At 40.3% G+C, this 18016-nt stretch overlaps 1 protein-coding gene across 1 annotated transcript in view; it reads right to left on the minus strand.

Moving 5' to 3' along the window:
* Positions 1-1511: 1511 nt before the first annotated feature.
* STRIP2 (striatin interacting protein 2) overlaps positions 1512-18016 on the minus strand; it is a 77796-nt gene continuing 61291 nt past the window's right edge. Inside the window, exons 19-21 of the mRNA XM_075857539.1 lie at positions 7708-7812; positions 5930-6134; positions 1512-3362 (exon numbers count right to left, since the gene is read on the minus strand). Coding sequence (XP_075713654.1) covers positions 3112-3362; positions 5930-6134; positions 7708-7812 — 561 coding nt within the window. The 3' untranslated portion in view covers positions 1512-3111. The remainder of the gene's footprint in view (positions 3363-5929; positions 6135-7707; positions 7813-18016) is intronic.

The following is an 18016-nucleotide window of genomic DNA, read 5'->3' on the forward strand; positions in this document are numbered from 1 at the left end:
AGGAAGATCGAAGCTCAAGCTCAGTACACTTCAGAGACCCAAGGATCAAGCTGATTATTTTTTTATTATATTGCTTTTAAAATAATGTAAACAAAAATTTTATTTATATGTGTGGTCACTTTCTACTTTTTAATGTATTCATACTTTTACTTCTTTATGGGGGCTGCCATTTTTTTTTCCATCTCTGTATGTGTCGATTAACAGAGATGGAATACAGCAGCACAGTGCATAGGACACAATGAACTGCAGCCGTTCATTGCTTCTGCTGTCTGGCTCTGTACTGTGTCAGTCATTTATACTTATCTTCTCTCCCAGAGGGTAACTCCAGCTAACTCTACTATTGAGAATCGCTGGTGGGCACAGATTCCCTATCTATCCAAAGAGGATTGGGGAGACGCCATGATATCACATTTATCTGTTTCTCCAGCAGCAAACAATAAGATGACAGAACTGTTTAATATTCATAGATGCTATATCATGCCAATCAGGTTACTACATACGGGCAGACCCGCTAATGCAAACTGCCTCCGATGCTCACAAGATAGGGCAGGTTTTGATCATACGATTTGGTTGTGCCCTGATATCGCACACTTCTGGAGAGGGGCAATAGATCTACTGTGAGATACTGGGTCGTTCAGTTCCCTTTGAACCAGGAATTTGTTTATTAGGATTACTTCAACAAGCTGTATGGTCCCATTACGAAGGAATTCTTCTTCGAGGAGCCCGGTTTCTGGCCAGGAACGCTATTGCCATCTAATGGATGGCTGAGCGCCCCCCATCGATCTTCCACTGGAAGAAACTTGTTAACGCTCTGCTTCCATATGAAATTTTAGTTTATAAACATCAAGGCTGCCAACACAAGTTTATGTCGGTCTGTGGTGGTTGGTGACCATCGAGTTGCATTATCTCAGGATATATAGTCCTGATGGCTCAATTTTTTATTCTGATTTGTAAGTTGTTGCCTTACTGGTGCTGGTCTTGTTTTTCTTTTTGTCTCTGTAGCTTCCTACCGGCATGTGTGCGGTGACTTTAACCTGTATTATTTATATATGCCTCCTCTTTAATGTCGACAATGTGTAGGGAAGTGGAGAGTAACTACAAAGAGTGTGCCTCTCTGGAGGATGTAACATACATGTCATTTCAAGGGGTACTGTGTAATGACACACACACACGTTAGATGATGGCACTATATAAATATCACACATCCATTTTCCAAAATATTCTAATGACCTGAAGCACAAAAATGTGACCGCAAACTGAATTCATTGTACTATTCAAAATTTATCAAAATCACTCAAGAATCTGTGGACGTAAGAAATCTCTCAACAAAATGTAAAGGACATTTAAAAACATATAAACTAAAAGTAATATAGGCATTACCGGTTTTCCCTGTTAAATATTAAAAACTGATTTGTGACCAATATTTTATAATTCTATAGCCTGTAAAGCATGTTGTAACATACGATTTGAAGAGAATAATTACAATCCGAAGCAGAAAATCAGAGGCACTGTAAAGCAATATTGTTAATTTAATATTCATTTTGTTACAAAAAAAAATAATTATTATCTTCAATAAACAGGTCAAACAGGGAAACCACAGGCATTTGCTGTATCCTTTAAATATCTTGTATATACAAAAAGAAAGCTGAAATACTGTCTGGTGAGGCAAATGCCTGGCCAGAGATTCTTCACAGGTTTCACATTGAAATAAACCTTTATTGATCAACTCTGCTGTAGGTTTTTCAGCAGGGGATAGATGTCCGTAAAAGGGGTCGCCTGCATTACACAACCCTTCACATATTCGGGCATATGGATCAGGACCCACCTCTATTAGCCAGAGTGAAGAGCCCCTACACCTCTGAAGGGCCTGGCCATTATATGGACAGTCCATTGATTTGAATGGGTACGATTTCGTTAATTTTACTGCAAATAAAAAATGAAAACTAGCCGTGCAATTCCCACTGGAAATAACTAATCATCGCGTTTCAGTAAAATGTTTTAGTTGACGTAAGGAATTTTATTAACAAATCATTATGTGAGCTCTGAAAATGCAATGGCTAATATGCAAGTGGGACAACTCTTGCCCGATTGTCTACAAATTGTTGGGTAACTGACAGCATTCCCAATATCTTTTGTGAGACTAGCGAAATATTAGTTGATCCTTAGTTCAAAACAGAGTAATGTATTTTAAAGCGGTATTCCAGTTTTTGCAAATAAAGCTTATTCATTGTATAATGAAAATGTATGCAATCGTCTAAAACCCAGTTTTTTCAGATCAATGCTTCTAGGCTTTGAATAGGAACTTTCGTTGTTTTCTTTCCAGGTATTAAAACGGTCTTGGCCACGTGATAAATCACAGATATCTCGCTCTCTCTAAGATAGTGAAAACTCTGAGGAAAAGTGACACAAGTTACACATATTTTTCACTATGCCATAATAAGCTTTACTTGCTAAACCTGGGAAACTCTCTTAAAGGCTATGTAAACCATTTAAAAAATAAAAAACAAAGTTTGAGGATTTTAAGCAACTTTTTATTAAAAAGTTATTTTTCAGATACAGCATTTATGTATCCTGGAAACATAGTTGTATCTTGAGCTCAAACCAGAATCGGTCAGGTCAGTGTAAATGACGTCTTCAGTGATAGCGGGTCCACGCAAAATCCAGCCATAATCGATCACATCGACAGGACCCGCTGTCACAGAAGCAGTCAGTCCCGCTGAGTTGCCCAATTCTGGTTTGAGTACAAGTATCAAAAAGTAATCTTTTTTTTTTTTAATAAAAAACAATTAAAGTGGTTTCAAATCCTCTAAAAAACAAACAAAAAAAAGTGTTCAAAGGTTTACAAAGCCCTTAAATACTGCAATTATATACTTCAGGATTATATTAGTGATGTCCAGATAAGTATAGGATTACTTGTTCAGTTCTATTGCTACCTCAGCTAACAGAATCCCTGCAAAATTGGGGTTAACACAGAATGTATACATTTATAGTTATTCTGATCTACAGATCGATTACTACACTTAAAGGACCAGTAATATAAGACAGATTGTGTTAGCAGCACCAATCCAAACAGTGTACCAAAAAACAGACTGATCGTAGTTAGTACATTAGTCAGGAATATTGTAGAAGGTCTTCCCACTGAATTGTATTGGAGAACACCTCCCTTTCCAGCCAGAGCTCATAAGTATAATGGAAATCTTCTGGGAGTTCAAGATTTTGTCCCATAACACTCTGCAAACAGTTATCTACTGGGGCAAACTCCCAGTTTGTATTCTTCTCATATCTCCGACTGTTGAAACTCTCGATGTTTCCCCGCAAGGTACACTCCTCAGCCTGGAAATCCCAAGGTCTAGCATCTATATCTATTGGAATGGATAGAAAAATTAATTAAATGCAGAAACGTTATGGAATTATACCACGCATAAATTACACATATTGTATAGTTACACTAAACTCTTGTGTACATTACTTTGTGCCTACTCATTGTATTGCTGTAAACTGGTGGTCTATGATCTATGTACTCAATACACTACTGTGTTGGTTTTGCTGGAGCGTCGTGATTTTTGCCCTTTATTCTATATATTAATACTCATTTTAACAAATGGACATATATATATATCAAGCTTTAAATCCACTACACGGCCAGATATCTGGCCCTAACAGCTTAAAGAGGCTGTCACCAGAGTATAAGTGTCCTGTCTCCTACATAATCTGATCGGCGCTGTAATGTAGATAAAAGTGGTTTTTATTTTGAAAAACGATCATTTTTGAGCAAGTTTATGAACAATTTTAGATTTATGCTAATTCGTTTCTTAATGCCCAACTGGCCGTTTTTTAGCTTTTGACCAAGTGGGTGTTGTAAAGAGAAGTGTATGACGCTGACCAATCATAGTCATACACTTACAGCGCCGATCAGATTATGTAGGAGACAGGACACATACTCTGGTGACAGCCTCTTTAACGGTTAAATGTGTTTTACATTTTTTCATCAAATTACATCTGCAAGATATATGAAGTGCACCAATAGAATCTGTACACAAAAGCAGTTGCGTTGGCCAAAGGATTACAGTACAAGAAGAAAAATGACATGGGCCACGGTTTTTTTTTACTTGGAGGAGCTTATATGTACCATTATTAGACTACAGAGATGCAGCAGGAAGGTATATGAATTCTGAAATAGAGGGCAGAACTGAGCACTCATGGGATTTGTAGTTTACAATTCTAAGTCTCTGCTAGTACACACTTTTGTCCTTTTAGTTTATGGGGACACATACATAAATAATATGTTACTCTGTTACTGCAACGGAAACATCTTTACTGCCCAACTACAATAGACAAATATCTAACCTCCCACAACACAGAGAGATTCATTAATACTAGCTTTTCATACAACAGTCTTAATAAACACTTTGTGGACTAAGATTCCATATATTAACCCCTTAGTGACCACCAATACGCCTTTTCACGACAGTCACTAAGGGGCCTTCGGCTAGGCTGCCGCCTTTTCACCGCGGCCAAGTCTAAGTCCTTCACAGTTGTCCCGTGCCGGCTGGAGCGGGTGCTCGGTTGATGACAGCCGGGCACCTGCTCCAACGGTAGCAATCAAAGTTTACTTCGATCGCGGCCGTTTAACCCCTCAAATGCTGTGGTCAGTAGCAACCACAACATTTAAGTTGCTTACAGAGGGAGGGGCTCTCCCTTTCTCTATATGCCTATTAGGACGCGCCAGATTTACACTGACAGGCAGTAATGCTCAGGTATACTATGTATACCAAAGAATTATATTAGCGATCTAAAGATCACATAGTAAAGTCCCCTAGTGGGACTGAAAAAAATAATTCATATAAAATAAAAATTATTAATAAAGATTACAGTAAAAAAAACGGAAAAAAAAAAAAGAATTTTTCACATAAAAAGTGGTTTTATTTAGTAAAAGAGTAAAAAATAAATAAAAGTACACAGACATGGTATTGCCACGACCATTATTACCCAAACAATAAAGTTAACATCTCATTTAAAAAAAAATAAAAAAAACACGCAAAAAACAAATGGCGAAATTGCTATTTTTTTTCCATTGTCCCCCAAAGAAAGCCATAAAAGTTAATCAATAATTCCCACGTACCCCAAAAAAGTACCAATGAAAACAAATTCTCATCCTGCAAAAAACAAGCCCTCATATCACTACATTGACGGAAAATTAAAAGTTATGGCTCTTGGAAAAAGACTAATTAAAATGATTTGTTTTTGCATTAAGAGTTTTTATTGTGCAAAAATCGTAAAACTTAAAAAAAAACTCTACATATGTGGTATCGCCGTAATCGAACCGACCCATAGAATAAAGGCAACATGTTATTTACATGGAACGACGTGAATTTAAAATGCACAGAATAATGGTGGAATTTCAGTTTTTTTCTTTTCCTCCCCCAAAAAAAGTTAATAGAAGTTAATCAAAAAAATTACATGTACCCCAAAAGGGTGCCATTTTAAAAAGTACAACTAATCCCACAAAAAAACAAGTCCTAATACAGCTATGTAAATGGGAAAATAAAAAAAAGTTATAGCTCTTTGAATGCGACTATAGAAAAACAAAAAATTATTGCTTGGTAATTTAGGGCCGAAAATAGGCTGGTCACTAAGGGGTTAAGAGGCGAACGCCTCTTAATGTGTCACATCTTGCCGTTTCGCCCCCTTATCATAAAATAACAATACTTTACCGCTCTGCTTCTCACCCCAGATGCCCTTAGGCACTCACAGCAGGGTGCGGCGCACACAAGGTCCTGGCGCTGCCCGGCATAAGTACCTTGTATGCGCCGTTGCCTGCTGTGGGAGCCTGAGGGGATGAGGGCGGAAAGAAGCAGAGTGGTGAGTACTTTATTATTATTTATTTTATTGTCTGGGTGGGAATGTTACGCTCTTGATATTTACTTACCATTGCCATAGGCCCAGTCATCATTCATTCTGTGCCGCACCATTTGGTAGATAGCAGACATAGTTTTCATATTGCTCTTCCTCCACTGTCTACCAAGGTATTTGGTCTGTAGCTTCAGAAGTTTTAACACATATAACTGCATCATTGCCTGCTTAACTTTAAGTGCACGTTTTAGAATCGGGGCAGATTTAAACACCACCAACATCTGACAACAGAATAAATATGTGTTAATAGGCATTAAAACAGCAACCAATGTATTTTAAATGGACTGTAGTTAACATGAGATACATGTTGCCCTAGAAAAATGATCATTTATGACGAACTCCTCAAAAGCGGCTCTGGTGGCTAGCCTGTGGTTAAAGGGGCTTTCCGGGCTAAAACATTAAAAGCCTATCCGGAAACTAGGCCCATAGTATGTGATTGGTGGGGTCCAACCCCAGTTATGCCCATAATCTTAAGAAAGAAGAAGCCAGTGGGTGCTGTGATCTCTTCACTTCAGTCTCGGGCACATTGCCAGTCAACTTTCTTTTCTCACGAATGCTCATGGAACCCCTGAGGAAAAAAACTCTGCTTCTATGTGAAAATCGGAGGTACAATTCTATGGGCATCCTCTCAATATTCCATTTGATATAGATCCTAAATACGGTTGTGTGCATGACCCCTGAAGGCCTATTTACATGTAACAATCATGGTTACTATTCCTATATTGCTATCCTAGGTCATGTTAATGGTCATTACCCATTTTTTTTCTATAGAACTGCATTGTTTGATTAAATTTATGTTCTAAAATGTCCTCCTATATATTGCTTAGGGTTAGAGAACATCTATGATCGGAAGCTGTAGCTTAAAGAGGCTCTGTCACCAGATTTTGCAACCCCTATCTCGTATTGCAGCAGATCGGCGCTGCAATGTAGATTACAGTAACGTTTTTTGTTTTTTTTTAAACGAGCATTTTTGGCCAAGTTATGACCATTTTTATATTTATGCAAATGAGGCTTTCCAAAGTACAACTGGGCGTGTTTAACGTTAAAGTACAACTGGGCGTGTATTATGTGTGTACATCTGGGCGTTTTTACTTCTTTTACTAGCTGGGCGTTGTGACTAGAAGTGTATGATGCTGACGAATCGGCATCATCCACTTCTCTTCACAACGCCCAGCTTCTGGCAGTGCACAGACACAGCCGTGTTCTCGAGAGATCACGCTGTGACGTCACTCACTTCCTACCCCAGGTCCTGCATCGTGTCGGACGAGCGAGGACACATCGGCACCAGAGGCTACAGTTGATTCTGCAGCAGCATCGGCGTTTGCAGGTAAGTCGATGTAGCTACTTACCTGCAAACGCTGATGCATATAATACACGCCTAGTTGTACTTTTACTTTAAACACGCCCAGTTGTACTTTAGAAAGCCTCATTTGCATAAATATAAAAATGGTCATAACTTGGCAAAAAATGCTCGTTTTAAAAAAAAAAACACGTTACTGTAATCTACATTGCAGCGCCGATCTGCTGCAATAGCAGATAGGGGTTGCAAAATCTGGTGACAGAGCCTCTTTAATGGAGTTATCTATTGGTAATGTGAAATCCACCTCCTGTCTCTTCGGATTACATATGAATAAAGCCATACATGTTTTATATATATATATATATATATATATATATATATATATATAGATATATATATATAAAACATGTCGAATTGCATTTATTAGATCAGTTGTATTGTGCTTGGGGAACCTATGGCCAGGTAAGAACCCTGTATTTGAGTTGCACACTTACCATGGTGCGGGAATGCTTCCATTTAGTGAGCTTGTTTAGGATCCTCAGCAAATTAATGCAGGAAAATAGATTTCTCCAACAGAACTGATTGTTGTCTCCAGATTCCTGCAAGAAAACAAAACCAAATACATGGTTATTGTACATATGTCCATGTCACGTGCCTAAATAAACACTTTCTTCATTAGACAGTGAGGAATTGAGTTTCCTGGTAACAAAATGTAAAAAAAATTCTAAATCGACATCTGTTGATCATATTTAGTGATTCTCATTTACAAGAAAACATTTTTTTTTACAAAACAATCTAGAAACTATATGTATTCAAGTTGTAAATATATTTGTATTCCCCTAATTTTCCCAAAATGGTAGGGCTAGGATTAGCGGATGTCTGTTCTCTTGTACGTTTCCGAATCAATATACCTAGTATTAACAACTAGTCATACATCACCCCCTACAGTAATAAACATGCAACAGAGCTTTTATCATAAAAGTTGATATCACCTTGCATAAAAATACAGGATACACCCAATACATATATACAGATGATTCCACGCTAGAATGTATTGCAGTACCAGCTTTTGGCCACTCAGTGGCAGCAAATGATATATTTTTTTTATTTATATGGAGAAATACTAATCAGCAGTGGTATAATGAGATCAGTGAAGTAGCCTCTTATTCTAGAGGGTGCCATACCATACAAATAGTGTCCGGACTCCCTAGTGATTACTATGGTACTTCATGTAAAAATGCACATGTTGTATTTTGCATATTTTACTATTAAATGTCAATAGGGAAAAACCGGTCAGTAAACTGCCAGAGATATAGGAAACGGCAGTTACAATCAGCAGGAGTTCAACAACACAAAGAACGCTACCTGTATGTCTGTATGTATGGGAATTCTTAAAGCGTGCCTAACTTTTCAGAATAAGCGGTCATATGCGTGTACATGAGGAATAACACAATTTCTGGTCATTATATGACTTGTATGTGGCATTATTTAGCAGTTTTCCCTTCTGCAGGCACTCTCCTAAAGCTCAGTTGTCTCAAAGCTAATAGATGGAGCGAAACGCTATCATGTCTTCTTTTCAATTTAGTTTTTATTGAAAGAATTTTTCATAAAGAAATTTAAACAAACAAATAAATCATAATATCATTGCAACGAAAAAGTGGACAAAACGAAAAGGTTTTGCTCAATTAACCTTGTTATGTTACAAACAGCGAATGTCTTATATGAAAGATATTATTCGGGTACATAGAGTGAGATAAAGAGGGGAGAAAGGGGGAAGGAGAGGAGGGAGAAAGAAAATGAGACAATATAATGGATATCAGACAAGTATGTAAATCTATAAATAAAGTCCCATGTTGCAGTAAGGACAACTACTCGGAGTCCGCAATGAGATCTCGAAATTGAGATGTATCTCTATAGGACCTCCATAAGGGTGGGATTAATAATTTAGCCCCCGCTAGCAAAAACATCTGCAGTCGGTTTGCATCAGCGGTTATGCCTTTGATCGGCAGGTTTAGGAAGATCGTAGGGGCAGATATTGTTTGGGAGATGGCACATATGTCAGCCATGAGCAGAAGTACAGACTCCCAGTAGTTGCGCAACAAAGGGCATGACCCACCATATATAGATATAGGAGCCGGAGTCCAGGTCACACCTCCAACAAGAACTCGGAATAGAAGGATACCATATGTGCGTTTTATCGTGAGTAGTGTACCATCTAGATATAATCTTGTACGAGTTCTATTGTACCCTAATGCAATGGGAAGGGCCGTGTGAGTATTTATAAACCTTAACATCTTCTGGGGATAGGGTTATGTCCAGATCCTTTTGCGTAATGTATCTGGGGGCCCATTGAAAGGGATAATGTAGCTCTAAATTATCCTTTACTGAATTCGGGATATTTATCCCTAGGATTTCTGATTTATCCGCGTTAATTTTAAAATCAGATAATGAGCCAAAATTTTTAAATATGTTTTCTATGGCTGGGAGTCCTAGCGAAGGGTCAGACAGGATAATGAGCAGATCATCCGCGAAAGCAGCTGTTTTATGATGTGTTTCTAACCGTAATGCCTGCGATGCTGGGACATTGTCGTATGTCCTGTATTAGTGTTTCCATGACCAGGACAAATAAAAGTGGCTAGAGGGGGCATCCCTGTCTAGTTCCGTTACGTACATGGAAGTGGGAAGATGAGGTACAGTTAATGCACAGTCTAGCTGTTGGTTGGTTGTACATTTGCAGTAAAGCTGAAATGAAAAGTTTAGGGATGTTAAATCTTATTAAGGTTTCTTCCATAAAAATCCAGTCTATCCTGTCGAAGGCAATTTCCGCATCTGTGCCTAATAGGGCCAAAGGCAGGCGTCTCTCTTTAGCAAGTTGCATCAAGTGTAGAATACGTAGGGAGTTATCCCTACCCTCTCTACCACGTACAAACCCCACCTGCTCGGCCGCTATCAACTTTGGAAGAAGAGGGTTGAGGCGGAGAGGCAGTAGTTTTGCAAAACATTTTTAGGTCTACATTAAAGAGTGAAATGGGCCTATAATTGCCGCAAATTTCTGGGTCTTTACCCTTTGTGTATAAGCGTTGTGTGCCTCTAGGGCTTGGTTAGGGATCAAGGATCCTTTCAGAATATTGTTGCATAGGGCAAGCAGCTCTTGTTTAAATACTTGAGAATATTGAATGGAAAAACCGTCCGGGCCAGGGCTCTTGCCAGCGGGGCACCTTGACAGGACAGACTTGAGTTCCTGCTCAGAAAATGGCTTAGAGTTAGTTGTTCTGTTGGGGATAGTTGGGGCAGTTGCAAATGCGACAGGAAGGAGTCAATAGTTTTCCACCGTGTTTCCCTTGCTGCAAGAGATTCTCGCGACGGAAGTTGATATAGAGATGTGTAATATTTCAGGAATTCTTCCGATATAGTCGTAGTGTCACAAATTTTGGAGCCGTTGGGGAGTTTAAGTGAGTTGACACAGGGCAGATCCGGCAGACATCCCATACCAAGTGACACTCACCATAAGTTTATGCGTCTCGATTCCTTTTGTACTTTTGTGTGTGCTGGGGTTATCATTTTTCATATTGTGGGATCTCTTCCCTACCCTACTAGCACCACACTAACAAATCGAGGAGTGCACCCCAATATTTATTCTGATGTAGGACTTGGACTTCCTCTTTTTTATCGGGGAGATTATTAGTTTAGAGACCTTATACCCATGTACAAAAATCTGATTCTTCCAGCTCATATAGAACTTGGCAGATTGAGAGTTCAGTATGTCTGAGTTTTTGGTCTTTTAGCAATTAGAATATCAAGAACCTCAGGAGTTTGTGGTCTCTTGTGGGATTGTTCTAGCTCATCTATTTCCTTGTACATGTCAGAGATTTGAAGCTTCCTAGATTTCTTAACCCCTTAAGGACGCAGCCTAGTTTTGGCCTTAAGGCTCAGAGCCCATTTTTCAAATCTGACATATTTCACTTTATGTGGTAATAACGTCGGAATGCTTAAAGCTACCCAAGCGATTCTGAGATTGTTTTCTCGTGACACATTGGGCTTCATGTTCGTGGTAAAATTTGGTCGATATATTCAGTGTTTATTGGTGAAAAATTGCAAAATGTAGAGAAAATTTTGAAAAAATTGCATTTTTCAGAATTTAAATGCATCTGCTTGTAAAACAGACGGTTATACCACCCAAAATAGTTACTAGTTCACATTTCCCATATGTCTACTTTAGATTGGCATCGTTTTTTGAACATTCTTTTATTTTTCTTGGACGTTACAAGGCTTAGAACATAAACAGCAATTTCTCATATTTTTAAGAAAATTTCAAAAGCCTTTTTTTTAAGGTACCTCTTGAGTTCTGAAGTGGCTTTGTGTGGCCTATGTATTAGAAACCCTGATAAAACACCCCATTTTAAAAACTAGACCCCTCAAAGTATTCAAAACAGCATTTAGAAAGTTTTTTAACCCTTCAGGCATTTCACAGGAATTAAAGCAAAGTGGAGGTGAAATTTGCAAATTTCATTTTTCTTGCTGAATTTCAATTTTATTCATTTTTTTTTCTGTAACACAGAAGGTTTTACCAGACAAACACTACTAAATATGTATTGTCCAGATTCTGCAGTTTTTAGAAATGTCCCACATGTGGCCCTACTGCGCTCGTGGACTAAAACACAAGCCCTAGAAGCAAAGAAGCACCTAGTGCATTTTGAGTCCTCTTTTTTATTAGAATATATTTTAGGCAGCATGCCAGGTTTGAAGAGGTGTTGAGGTGTCAAAACAGTAGGAATCCCCCAATAGTGACCCCATTTTGGAAACTACACCCCTCAAGGAATTCATTTAGGGTTGTTGTTACCATTTTGACCGCACAGTTTTTTCACAGCACGTATTTGAATTGGGCTCTGAAATGAAAAAAAATTCATTTTTTCCAATAAAATGTCATTTGTGATCAAAATTTCTTATTTTCACAGGGAACAAAATACCCCATTTTGTTGCCCAATTTGTCCTTAGTGTGGCAATACCCCATTTGTGGTGATAAACTGCCGTTTGGGCCCATGGGAGGGCTCAGAAGGAAAGGAGCGCTATATGTTTGTTGGAGTCCAGATTTTGTTGGATTGGTTTTCGGGTGCCATGTCGCATTTGCAGAGCCTCAGAGGTATCAAAGCAATGGAAACCCACCAAAAGTGACCCCATTTTGGAAACTACACCCCTCAAGGAATTCATTTATGGTTGTTGTTAGCATTTTGACCACACAGTTTTTTCACAGCACCTATTTCAATTGGGCTGTGACATTAAAAAAATGACATTTTTTCCAATAAGATCTAATTTTTTACCAAAATTTCTTATTTTCACAGTGAACAAAATACTCAATTTTGTTGCCCAATTTCTCCTGAGTGCATCAATACCCCATTTGTGGCAATAAACTGCCGTTTGGGCCCATGGGAGGCCTCAGAAGGGAAGGAGCGCTGTGTGTTCTTTGGAGTACAGATTTTGCTGGTTTGGTTTTTGGGTGCCATGTCGCATTTGCAGAGCCCCAGAGGTATCAAAGCAATGGAAACCCACCAGAAGTGACCCCATTTTGGAAACTACACCCCTCAAGGAATTCATTTATGGGTAATGTGACCATTTAGACTCCATAGTTTCTTCACAGAACTTATTTGAATTGGGCTGGGAATTAAAAAAATATATATTTTTTCCAATAATATGTAATTTTAGCTCAAAAATTCTTATTTTCACAAGAAATAAAATACTCCATTTTGTTGCCCAATTTGTCCTGAGTGCGGCAATACCCCATTTGTGGTGATAAACTGCCGTTTGGGCCCATGGGAGGGCTCAGAAGGAAAGGAGCGCTGTGTATTCTTTGGAGTACAGATTTTGCTGGATTGGCTTTCGGGTGCCATGTCGCATTTGCAGAGCCCCAGAGGTATCAAAGCAATAGAAACCCACCCCATTTTGGAAACTACACCCCTCAAGGAATTCATTTATGGGTGTTGTGACCATTTTGACCCCATAGTTTTTTCACAGAACTTATTTGAATTGGGCTGGGAATGAAAACAAAATTATTTTTTTCAAATAATATGTAGTTTTGGATGAAAATTTCTTATTTTCACAAGAAACAAAATACCCCATTCTGTTGCGCAATTTGTTCTGAGTGCCGCAATACCCCATTTGTTGTGATAAACTGCCGTTTGGGCCCATGGGAGGGCTCAGAAGGAAAGGACCACCATTTGGCCTACTGGGGATTTTCTAGTGCGAAGTCATGTATGCAGAAGCCCCTGAGGTACCAGTACAGTTGAAACCCGCAAGAAGTGACCCCGTTTTAAAAACGACACCCTTAAGGCATTCATCTAGAGGTGTAGTGAGCATTTTGACCGGAGACCTACACCCCATAAACTGTAATGTGGGTTCTCCCGGGTATGGCAATACCCTACATGTGGCTGTTATCAGCTGCCTGGACACACAGCAGGGCCCAGAGGGGAAAGACGAGGGGGGATAAGCTGTGTGGAGTGCATCAGGGTAAGTAAAATTGGGGTAAATTATAAACCAAGGGATGTATGATAAATTTTAAAACACTTTCATACAGAGCTCTGGTTATTCGGGACACGTGTCACATTGATATATTGTGTCATCCATTATCGCCCTCTTATAGCAGACTTTGCACCTCTTTTGACTTTTTCCCTTCTTGCCAGTTTGGGGAACTTCTCCTGGAAAGTGTTGCCCTGGTACGATGAGTGGGGGCTCGCTTCCAGAAGTACTGGGTGCCCCCCCCCTTCTTGGTCCCTAAAGATTAGGTTCTTGATAATCACCTCTTGAAATTCCAGGAAAGTTCCCGTGTGGCCTGCACATCGACGTAGCATGTACGCATTGTACAATGCCATCTGTATGATGTGCCCGGCCAGCTTCTTATACCACACCGCATGGCGCTGTAGGGCTTCAGGGCTTGATCTTACAAGTCCATCCCTCCCATGTACCTATTGTAGTCCAGGATGCAGTCTGGTTTGGGGGTGGCCTTTCCTTCATATATCCGAAACCTGTAGGTATACCCTGATGCACTCTCACAGCTTATACATCTTCACCCATACCTTGCCCTCTTACCCGGCAGGTACTGGCGGAATTGAACCCTCCCTTTAAAATGTACCAGGGACTCATCAATAGAAATACACTTCTCGGGGGTGTATGCTTGGGAAAACCGGGCACTGGAACGGTCTAATAGGGGTCTCCGTTTATACAAACGGTCAAAACTGGGGTCATCTCGGGGTGGGCACGGCTCATTATCAGTATAATGTAAGAAGCGAAGTATTGCCTCATTTATTTATTTTTTTAGGTTCCAGTTCAGTTCTGAAGTTGCTTTGAGGGGCCCATATATTAGAAACCCCTATCAAATACCCCATTTTAGAAACTAGACCCCTCAAAGTATTCACAACAGCATTTAGAAAGTTTATGAACTCTTTAGGTGTTTCACAAAAATTTAGAGCAAAGTAGAGGTGAAATTGACATTTTTTTTTTGTCAGAAAATCCTCTTTATACAATTTTTTTTATAACACAAAAGGATTTATCAGAAAAACGCAACTCAATACTTATTGCCCAGATTCTGCAGTTTTGAGAAATATCCCACATGTGGCCCTCGGGCGGTAATGGACTGAAGCACCGGCCTCCGAAGCAAAGGAGCACCTAGTGGATTTTGAGCCCTCCTTTTTATTAGGCACCATGTCCGGTTTGAAGAGGTCTTGTGGTGCCAAAACATTGGGAACCCCCCAAAAGTGACCCCAATTTGGAAACTAGACCCCTTGAGGAATCCATTGCAGTTTTCTTGGGGTGCATGCGGCTTTTTGATCAGTTTTTATTCTATTTTTAGGTGGCGTGGTGACTAAAAAACAGCAATTGTACGATTGTTTTTTTTTTCGTTTTTTTTTTACAGCGTTCACCGTGCGCTATAAATGACATATTCACTTTATTCTGCGGGGCGATACGATTACGGCGATACCAGATGTTTATAGTTTTTTTTTATGTCTTATGGCGTTTGCACAATAAAATACGTTTTGTAAACAATCACTCACTTTTTGTGTTTCCTTATTCTAAGAGCCATAACGTTTTTATTTTTCAATCAATAAAGCCGTGCGAGGACTTATTTTTTGCGTAACAAACTGTAGTTTCGATCAGGACCATTTTTAGGTACATGCGACTTTTTGATCTCTTTTTATTCCATTTTTTGGGAGGTGAAGTGACCAAAGAATTGTGATTGTGGTTCGGTTTATTATTATTTTATTTTCCGGCGTTCACCGTGCGGGATAAATAATGAAATAATTTTGTAGTTCAGGCCGTTACGGACGCGGCGATACCAATTATGTATAGTTTATTTGTTTGTTTATATATTTTTATTAATAATAAAGGACTGATAAGGGAAAAAGGGGGATTTTTACTTTTAATAGTTTTAAATCTTTTATTTTCTTATTTTTACACATCTTTTTTTAACTTTTTTTTAACTTTATTACTTTGTCCCACTAGGGGACTTGAGGGCAGGAGGCCCTGATCGCTATTCTAATACACTGCACTACATGCGTAGTGCAGTGTATTAGAACTGTCAGCTACTCACTGACAGCAAGCATAGTGGGTCCTGACGTTGTCAGGACCCACTAGGCTTCCGTCTATGGCATAGCCGGACGCCATTGTTTGGTGTCCGGTTGCCATAGTCACCATCGCCGGCCGCTATCGCGTAGCAGGCCGGCGATGGCAGCTTAACCCCTAAAAAGCCGCGATCTCTATAGAACGCGGCTTTTAAGGGGTTAATCAGCGGGGACACAGCGATCGGTCCCCGCTGTAGGAGCTGTGACAGCTGCTGAACAAGACAGCAGCGTCACAGCTCCTGTATGTGTCGGGAGGACGGCCGAAACGGCCGTTACTCCCGAGACGTACTATTACGGCATGGAGCGCGAACGATACAGCTGCCATGACGTAATAGTACGTCAAGGAGCGGGAAGGGGTTAAGGTAAGAGCCAATTGAGATCAGTTCTCCCCTAATGTCCGCCTTGTGGGACTCCCAGATCATAAAGCTGTCGGCTATAGTGTTAGTCCGAAAATAAGTTGTGGGTGCTTTAGAGATGCGGTTCTTGAAGTCCTTAGAAGTTAGGAGACTTTCATTAAGTTTCCATTTTTTAAAGTGTAGGGGTCTTGCAGCCAATGTAGTTCTCAACAACAGTGGGGAATGATCAGAGTGTATAGATGCAAGGATGCGGAACTCGATAATGTTAGAAACTGTGGATAGGGGAAGGAAGAAATAATCTAGTCTATCATGTCTTCTATACACTGAACACGAAGAGGAGAATCCTGCTCTCCTTTCGCGATCACATAGAAGTTGCAGCAGCATGGAGGAGATTATACAGCAGTACAGACCAGTGTAGTGGAGAATCCAGCACTGGGGTGACAGAAAGCTTAAGCATCCGGCTTCCTCCCTTCATAGACTTACGTGCAGGGTGTGTTGCTGAGGCACACTCTCTCTCTGCTCCCCCTCCTGCTCCCCCTCCCTAGACTGTTATATCCAGGCTGTGAAGAAACACTCTCCACCCCCACACACCCTTCCACAGCCATCATTTCTGCTCTACAGTCCTGGCTAAAATTTTTGATACGGACACAAATTTGTTTTCACAAAGTTTGGTGCCTCAGTTTTTAAAGTAATAATTAGCATTAACTCTAGATTGTTATGAAGAGAGATCAGATGAATTGCAAAGTCATTCCTTGCCATGAAAATGAACTTAAAAAAATCACACAAAAAAATAACATTTTTACTGCATTTCAGCCCTGCCACAAAATGACCTACAAACATAATTTCAGTGATCTTCTCGTTACCTCAGGAGATAGTGTTAATGAGGACAAGGCAGCTGATATCAATCCGTCATGCAGATTGAATTATAAGAGCAGACTGGTTGATGGATGGAGGGGGATGGTGATTAAAATCATTGTCTTCTTCTGTTGACCATGTGTAACGTCTATGGCCACGGCCCGTCGTTCTGACTTACCCCTCGACGGCCGCGGCCATGGACATGTGTGTTCTCTGCAGCGTCGTCCCACTGTGAGGTGCCGGCACTCAATTCCTGGTATCAAAACTGTCTCCTGGAAGGCGCGCACGTCCACGCGTGCACGGTCTTAAAGGGCCATTGCGCGCATAATTGCAGGAGGTCTGCAATCAAGCCCAGAATGCTACTAGACTATAAAAAGTGCTCTGTCCCCTTGTTCTTTGCCTGAGCGTTGTTAGTTACCCAAAGTTGGTCTTGCTAATGGTCTTCTAGTGTCTTCCAGTTCCCAAGTGTTCCCTGTTCCTGTATCCCGTGCTATCCTGGTCAAGTGCCGTGCTGATCTGTTGTCGCGTTGTGTTATATTCCGCGCCCGTTCTGCTACTCCATGCCTGACGTCTACCTGCTGCCTGGTCCCAGCCAAGCCTGCCTTGCTACTGTCCGAGTTGCCACAGGTACCCTTTCTGGACTATAGACTCTGTACTTTACCTGTTTGGCCAGCTGTCATCCCGCTACGCTGTTCGGCCCAGTGGGTCCACACCCCGCATCGCGACACCATGGTTACCTCCAAAGAAAAACATGCTGTCATCATTGCTTTGTATCAAAAGGGCTTTACAGGGAAGGACATTGCTGCTTGTTCAGATCATCAAAAACTTCAAGGAGAGAGGTTCGATTGCGGTGAACAAGACTTCAGGGTGCCCAAGAAAGTCCAGCAAGTGCCAGGACCGTCTCCTAAAGAGGATTCAGCTATGGGATCGGTTCAACACCAGTGCAGAGCTTGCTCAGGAATGGCAGCAGGCAAGTGTCAGTG

Source organism: Rhinoderma darwinii, chromosome 3 (assembly GCF_050947455.1).
Source record: "Rhinoderma darwinii isolate aRhiDar2 chromosome 3, aRhiDar2.hap1, whole genome shotgun sequence".
NCBI lineage: Eukaryota > Metazoa > Chordata > Amphibia > Anura > Rhinodermatidae > Rhinoderma > Rhinoderma darwinii.